General features: G+C 65.2%; 1 protein-coding gene across 1 annotated transcript in view; it reads left to right on the forward strand.

Annotated features, from left to right (window-relative positions):
* The first annotated feature begins 6,260 nt into the window (after positions 1 to 6,260).
* The window catches only part of LOC112976035, a 4,677-nt gene continuing 3,890 nt past the window's right edge, over positions 6,261 to 7,047 (forward strand). The window contains exon 1 of the mRNA XM_026086862.1: positions 6,261 to 6,332. Coding sequence (XP_025942647.1) covers positions 6,278 to 6,332 — 55 coding nt within the window. The 5' untranslated portion in view covers positions 6,261 to 6,277. The remainder of the gene's footprint in view (positions 6,333 to 7,047) is intronic.

The raw sequence follows: 7,047 nt of genomic DNA on the forward strand, positions 1-7,047 counted from the left end.
CCCCACAGACACACAGTTTCCTCCAAACAGTCACCTTTAGACACGCTCCGCCCCCATAGAAAACACCCCGTAGACACAGTCCTCCCCAGAGAGGGCGCCCCCGACACAGGGATCCCCCATAGACACACACCCCCATAGGCACAAAGCCCCCTCGGGACCTCCCCACAGACACAAGGAGCCCCCATAGACAGAGCCCCTTTCCCCATAGACCTTAGGACCCCCAGTCCTCACAGAGGCACAGAGCCCCCCCATAGGCACATGCCCCCTCATAGACATAACCCCCCCATAGGCACAGATTTGCCCCCCAGAAACGCTGAGGCCCCTCCTCAGCTCCCTCCCCTCGGACACACAGAGCCCCCTCCCCGCACACATCCACAAATGCACCCCCAGCCCCCYCTCGCCCACAGCACACCCCCAGCCCCTTCCTCCCCCCATCGCATCAGCCCCAGGGGCTCCGGCTTCCCCCGAGCCCACCRGAGCTCACCCCAGGCCCTCCCAGGAGGGGGGCTGCAGCCGCTCGCAGGTTTTAGCAGCCAACGTGCCGCTGGGTTTGCAAAAGTGGGTGAAGCAGAGAGTGCAGGCGCCCTCAGCACCCGCTGTCCGCCCTGGGACGGGCGCCCGGGCGAGGGCAAGGTGCCGGCAGGCTAACGGCAGGGTGGCGGAGCGAGGCTTCGCCCCGGCTACAGCACGGCCCAGGGCCCTGCTGGCCCTCAAACAGCCCGGAAAGGTCAGTCCCTGGTGCCCCACGTCCCGAGGGCGCACGGGGGGCAGCCCAGGACCAGCAGCACCGTCCCGGACAGCCGGCCGCAGGGATACGGGGGAGCCTGGGCACCCCGTCCTGGGCGTCCCCCGGCCAAGGCTGCTTCCAGGGGGCCCTGGTGCCGCCACCGCGTCCGGCTGGCTTGCGCTGGCCTGTGCGAGCAGGACAGGCGTCCGGGCAGCGCGGCATGGCACTGCTGCTCTCTAATGGCCACGAGCAGGACTGTTCGGCGCGGCCCCCCGCGGCTCTGGCCACGCGGGTCTGGTGTCCCCGTGGGTCCCCTGTGGGGCAGAGCAGCCTGGAGGTTCGCTCCCCTCTCCGCCGCTCACAGCCCGTGCACAGTCACAGCGGCATCCCCATCTCTGCATCACCCAAAACCATCCATGGCGGGGTGCTGCGGCAGCTCTCTCCCTCCCCACGGGCATCCAGAACAGGCAAAAGCAGCCATAAATCTGTGGCTGCCCGCTCGCCCGGAGCACCCCCAGCAGCAGCACTGCCCCTCGCAAGCCGACCCCGTTGCCCTGCCCTGCTGGGTACCGCTCGTGGGGAGACCGCCTCGCTCTGTGCCTCAGTTTCCCCTTGTCGTGCTCCCCCTCTGCTTCCCCGAGGCAGCTGGGGGCTCTGTTCACAGGTGCTGGATGTGTTTTTGAACGTGCTGAGGGTTTTGCATGAGTACCCCCCAGCCAAACAGCCCCGTGCTTCACAGCGCGTCTCCTTTCATCCTCAGGTGGCAGGGAGAACTTAAACCCCTTTCTCACCGCAGGAGAGCGGAGGCCCGGGGAGGCGAGCGCGGGTCCCTGCACCCCTCCGCCACCCCGTCTCTCTGCTTTTCGCTCAGGTTTCCAGCTTTCGTACAGGAAGCACGTGCAAACCTGCCACCCCAGTAGCAAACACGCGCTGGGAGCAGGCAGGGAGGCCTCTGCCACTTCAGAGAAACCAGCCCGTTTCCACAGGGGCCCCAGGCTCCCCGGGGCACCGGCGGCGTCACGGGGCAGCTCTGTTTTTCCGCTGGAGGCCCCAGCTCGGAGGCTGCCGGGAGCTCCCCTGGCGGAGCTGAGTCAGCGTTCAGAGGCAGACGGGTGGGTGGAGGCACCCTGGGGTGCCGCAGGGAGGCCCGGGGGACTTGCCCCGGGGCGGCGGCGTGGAGCGGAGCAGGGCTGGCTCCGGGGCTCAGGTGGAGACACTGAGGGGAACAGCGATGGCTSAGAGCCGTCGGCTCTGCTCCTGCTCACTGCTGACCCTTGGACCGGGCTCAGGGGCACGGACGGGCCCTGCCTCCCGCCAGGGCTCGGGCACCTCCTCTCCGAGATGGATGGAGCCCCAGGAGCAGCTCCCTCCTCCACCCTCTGCCCCGGACCCAGGGTGAGAGGATGAGCTGAGCCAGAGCAAGAGGCTTGGCAATCTCTCCCTGCTGCTCTTCTTGCCAGAGGCCTGGCGCAACTTCTCACGCTAGTGGCCTGGCAGAAGCACGCAGCAGCAGCCCGGTGTGCACAGCTCTCGTGCCACCCCACCCGCATGCACCTTCCTCCCAGCCCTGCCAGGTCGGCTCCCGAGAGGGGCATCGCAGGGAGCCCCAGCGCCAGGCTGCTGGGGGTTGCTCACGGCAGAGCGCCCGGCGCAWGCATGTTTGCGTGTGCACGTGTCCCTGCGTGCACCCCCTAGGGGGATCGACCGGCCGGCCCTGCTTGGCACGCTGGGGACAGGCGGCTTTCGTGGGGCAAGCCAGTCCCCAGGCGAGAGCACCGCGTCCCTCCGCCTCCTCCGGCCATGCCCATAGCCTCCTGCCCATGTCCCTCCCTGGGGACAGCGCTCATGAGCTCCCGGCCGGCACTGTCACCTGTGTGCTGGTCAGGGACCGGCCTTTTTCTGCGAGAACAGCCAGGAGAGGTGAGAATGTTTGATCCTGACAGCAAAATGATGGAGGCGTGGGAGGGAAGTGAGTGGGTCAGGCAGCSGGGAATGAGACAGGCAATAGATAGCTTGCCTGAGATTTTTAAGGAGATGGAGGACCTGGAGCTTTCTGACTGCTCCCAGTCTGCAAACCACCTGGGATCCTGAGACTGGGACTAGCTAGGAGTCCCRGACTCCTGAACCGGGGACTGACCCTGCAAGACTTGGACATTGTAAACTCAGCTGTGGTCCCGCCRTTCCCAGGGGCCACGTGGACAGGTTGGGGTGCATTCCTCCCTTTAACGAGCTTGTTCCCCCTAAATCAGCTGCAGGCTCACTGCTGTCAGCTCGAGAGGGTGACACCTTGCCYGTCCAAGGCACCCGATGTGCAATGGCAGGAGATCCCATGTTTTACCCTGTTCTCCCCAGCCCTGCAGCACCAGGACTCATGGCCTGCGTGACCCCCAAATTGCCCGTGGCTGCCTGGGGCTGGCGCTCGTCCCACTGTGGGCAGGGGTCCTGCTGGAGACCCCCCMCCGGCCCCAGTCACGCTCCAGCACCCTCTTGTAGCCGAAAGCGCTCATTCAGGTGGGATTTTTCCCATGCATCAAGTTTGTGGGGGGTGAGGACAGCGTGGTTTAATGTCAGCAGTCTGCTCCGTCTGGAGAAGAGAAGGCTTTGGGGTGACCTTACTGCTCTCCACAGCTGTTTGAAGGGAGTTACAGGGAAAACAGAGCCAGACCCTTCTGGGAGGTGCACAGTGAAAGCACGAGAGGCAACGGACACAAGTTGCATCAAGGGAAATTCCAGCTAGATGTTAGGAAATTTTTTTTCCGCATGAGCGTGGTAAAACACCAGAACAGAGGCCTAGCGAGGGTGTGGGATCTCCATCCTTCACRGTATTCAGAACTGGCCTGGACGAAGCCTGACAGACCCGATCTAAGCCTGAAGATGGATCTAATGTCAAGGCTGGCCCTGCCGTGAGTGGGGCTGCACCAGCCACCCCAGAGTCCCCCCCGGCACACACACATTATTTGGTGATGCTCAGCTTCAGCAGACGCTGCAGGTCCATGACACCTGGGAGTTACGTGTCCACGAGCCGCTCTCGCCAGGGCACAGAGCTGCCCGTGCAGCTCCTCGCGCCTGGGGCTGGACCGTGCGCCCGGCCGCGGGCTGGCTGTGCCATGCCGGGTGTGCTGCCAGCTTCCCGCTCCGCAGGCATTTTGGCATTTCCGCTCCCTCCCTGCAGCAAGGCCTCCTCCACGGGCACCAAGAGCAGCCGGGGGGCAAGGGCAGCCAGCGGGAGGCTGCGACCCTGCAGGCTGCCCCCGCAGTGCTCCTCCGCACCCGGCGCTCCCGGCTGCCAGCCCCTTCCCAGGGCTGAGCCACGGTGCTCCTTGGAGCTGGGAAGGCCGTGGGGCTGGGACGCCTTCACCTCCCCCCGTTTCCAAGCCGAGCCAGCACTGCCAAGGCTGGGAACCGAGAGCCAAGAGCACTCCTCTGATGCCCGATCCCGCGGCGAGCCCCGCGGCGCTGGCAGCTGGTGGGCAGGATGCGCGAAGCCGAACCCGGCCGCGGGCCGGCTGTTTGCGGTGGGGTCGCCTTTGCAGCAGCTGCTGTGCAGCACCGCGGTTTGCTCTGCGCCCGGCACCCGGGGCGGCTGGAGCAGCACCAGCCACGCACAGCGCTGTCCCCCCGCAGCCCCGGGCGCAGGCAGGGCCTGGGGACAGGGTGGCTCGCTGAGATCAGGGGCGACAGCCCTGACCCTCTCTGGAGCAGGGTTTCTTCCTCTCCCTCGGCCCTCTCGCCCCCTGAGCGCCTGCAAAACCCAGGCCTGCAGCACTGGAGGAGGAGGGAGGGAGAGGGCGGCGGGTCCCCTTGGCCGAGGTGGGGAAGGCAAGTGCTGTGCTCGCAGACAGGAACTGCCCTGGGGGCTTGGGGGAGGGGGCAAAGTGGAAGCTGCAAAGCTGGGCAAACCTGCCTGGAGGGAGAAATGAAAGGATGTGGATCCATTCGGTTCAAGAAGGTGCTTGGATTTGGGGTCATAGGTAAAATTCCAGGACTGGCAGATCCCTCTTCCACCACCCCCAGCTCCAGCTCCTGGGGGGCAGGATCTGGCCACTGGGGCTCAGGAGCCCTCCGAACTGTCCTGCAATGGGGCAGGGGGTGGGGGGCTCTGGGGTCGGCTGCAGCCCCAGCGCAGGGGCATCGGAGGAGCTGGCGGTGCCCGTGCCCCTTGCACGGGGCGTTAGCAGGCTCCAGCATGGTGTGCGATGGTGCCTGAGGCACCCTCGGACCCTCGTCCCTCCCCAGGCCAGCGCGCTGCCGGCACCTCCCTTCCCTGCAACCGCCCAAACTGCCGTTTCCTGCCTCCCGCCCCGGCAGAAAAAGTTCAGCCGGGCCCTGGCTTCCCTTCCTGCCCCGATTCTGTTTCCCCAGCTCTGCTTCTCAGCAGAAATCCCCTGGCACGGAGCGTGTGGCCGTTGGTTGCTATGTTTGCAGCGTTTGCAGCACAGCGCAGGGCACGTGGAGCTGCCTCCACCCAGGCACCCGCCAGCACCCTGGGCCTGCTGCTCCTGCCCCGGCTCCCCATGCTCCTGGGGCAGCTCCAGCAGCAGGACCGGCCGGCTGAGCACCAGGGATCCAGGCTGTGCTTGGAGTGATCCCTGCCACAAAGATCTGCCAGGTCCCACTGCCAGTCCCTGTGCTGGGGTTTCTCACGTTCTGGTTTGGGAGAGACCTGAGTGAGGTGCACAGGACATGGGCAATGGGTCTGCAGGGAGACGAGATGCTTCTCCCACTCTGGTGGTGACTGGCATGAGGCTGGAGCATCCTCGAGCCAAGTAAGAGCCCTGCGAGCAGGGTCAGAAGGCCCCAGCCGGTGTTGAGCCATGAGCTACCTGGCAAGGGGTGAAACCAGGAAGGAAACTCTTAAAAACTGGTATCATCTCAAACACTGCTGCATCCTGGCCCCTGTTCTCACGGTGCACCTTTTGGATGGCACAGATGGCCCAGGAGAGCCCAAAATGGCCCAACACTTTTATTACTGGTGTTCTGGGCTTGCCAGGTCTCTGAAGTACCCCAGATACACAGCATGCAGGGGGTCCTGGCACGGGGACGTTTAAAAGGCACACAGCATTGGCCTAGGGACAACTTACCATTGCACGAACGCTATGCCAGCGCAACTGCTGTCGCCGCTCTTCTGCACCCCGAACCAGTGTGCGGTGCAGCCGTCAGAGCCCTGCCTCGCTGCAGCYGCCCCGCCGCGCTTCGGCAGTGCAGCGCCGCACACGCGTGCTCGTGCCAGCTCCGGCCTCTCCCACCTCCCACCACCGCCAAGTGCTGGTAGCAGAGCGCCGCTGGTACCGCTCCGCGCGCCTCCGTTTACTCGGTTCCTCGAGGCAGCATTCACAGCGCGGTGTCCGCACACACGCTTTCAGGGTGCGGACATGCAGCTCCCCTCTCCAGCGGCGTTAGTGCCAATTCACGCTTTTCCTGTGGGTTGTGGTGCTCATTTCCAGCCCCGGCTCCTCCTTCCCCAGCCTCGGACTTGTGCAGGGTGGAAGGAAGTCGTAATGGGCCCAGTGACGAGAGGGAGGCTGGCCCGCTGGTCCCGATCCTGCAGGCATGTCCACCCTGCACCCTCTGCCCCACTGGGCTGGCAATCGCGCTGCGCACAGAGGTGGGGACCAGCCCGGCAGAGCCATCCCGCAAATATATCCCCTTCCCAGGAGAGGGGGGAATTCAGCAGATGCCGGGCTGGCAGAAATGGGGGGACGCTGCCCCGGGGCTGACGCTGGAGCATGGGGGCTGGAGGGGGATGTGGTCTGTGAGGGGCTGGAGGGGGATGTGGCTTGTGGGGGAAAAGAGGGGGTGCATTTTGGGGGAGGTTGAAAAGGGTTGTGGCTTCTGGGGGATGGAGAGTGGAGGAAGGGGAGGAGAGTCTGGAATATGGGGACTGGAGGGACCCATGCCTTGGTGGGGGCAGAGAAAGGGGGACTAGAGGGCAGATTGAGTGCAGGGGTGGGGGGGAATGGTGGCTCTTGGGGTGCCAGAGGACAGTGGGGCTGGAGGGACCATGGCTTGTAGGACACCAGAGAGGAGATGGGGTACAGGGGCCTGAGGGAGATCGTGGCTCATGGAGAGGGGTGGAGGGAGGCAGGGTGTGGGGGGCTGGAGGGGAGATAGGGTGCAGGGGCCAGAGGGAGACAAGGTGCAAGGCTGGAGGGGGATGAGATGCAGTGGCCAGAGGAGGGACAGGGTGCAGGGCTGGAAGGGGATGGGGTGAAGAGTCTAGAGAAGGAAGAGGGTTCAGGGGCTGAGGACTGGAGGGGGACAGGGTGCAGGGCTGGAAGGGGATGGGGCAAAGAGTCTAGAGAGGGAAGAAGGTGCAGGGG

The sequence above is a fragment of the Apteryx rowi genome, unplaced genomic scaffold (genome assembly GCF_003343035.1).
Source record: "Apteryx rowi isolate R43461 unplaced genomic scaffold, aptRow1 scaffold_7, whole genome shotgun sequence".
In the NCBI taxonomy this organism is placed as follows: Eukaryota; Metazoa; Chordata; class Aves; order Apterygiformes; family Apterygidae; genus Apteryx; species Apteryx rowi.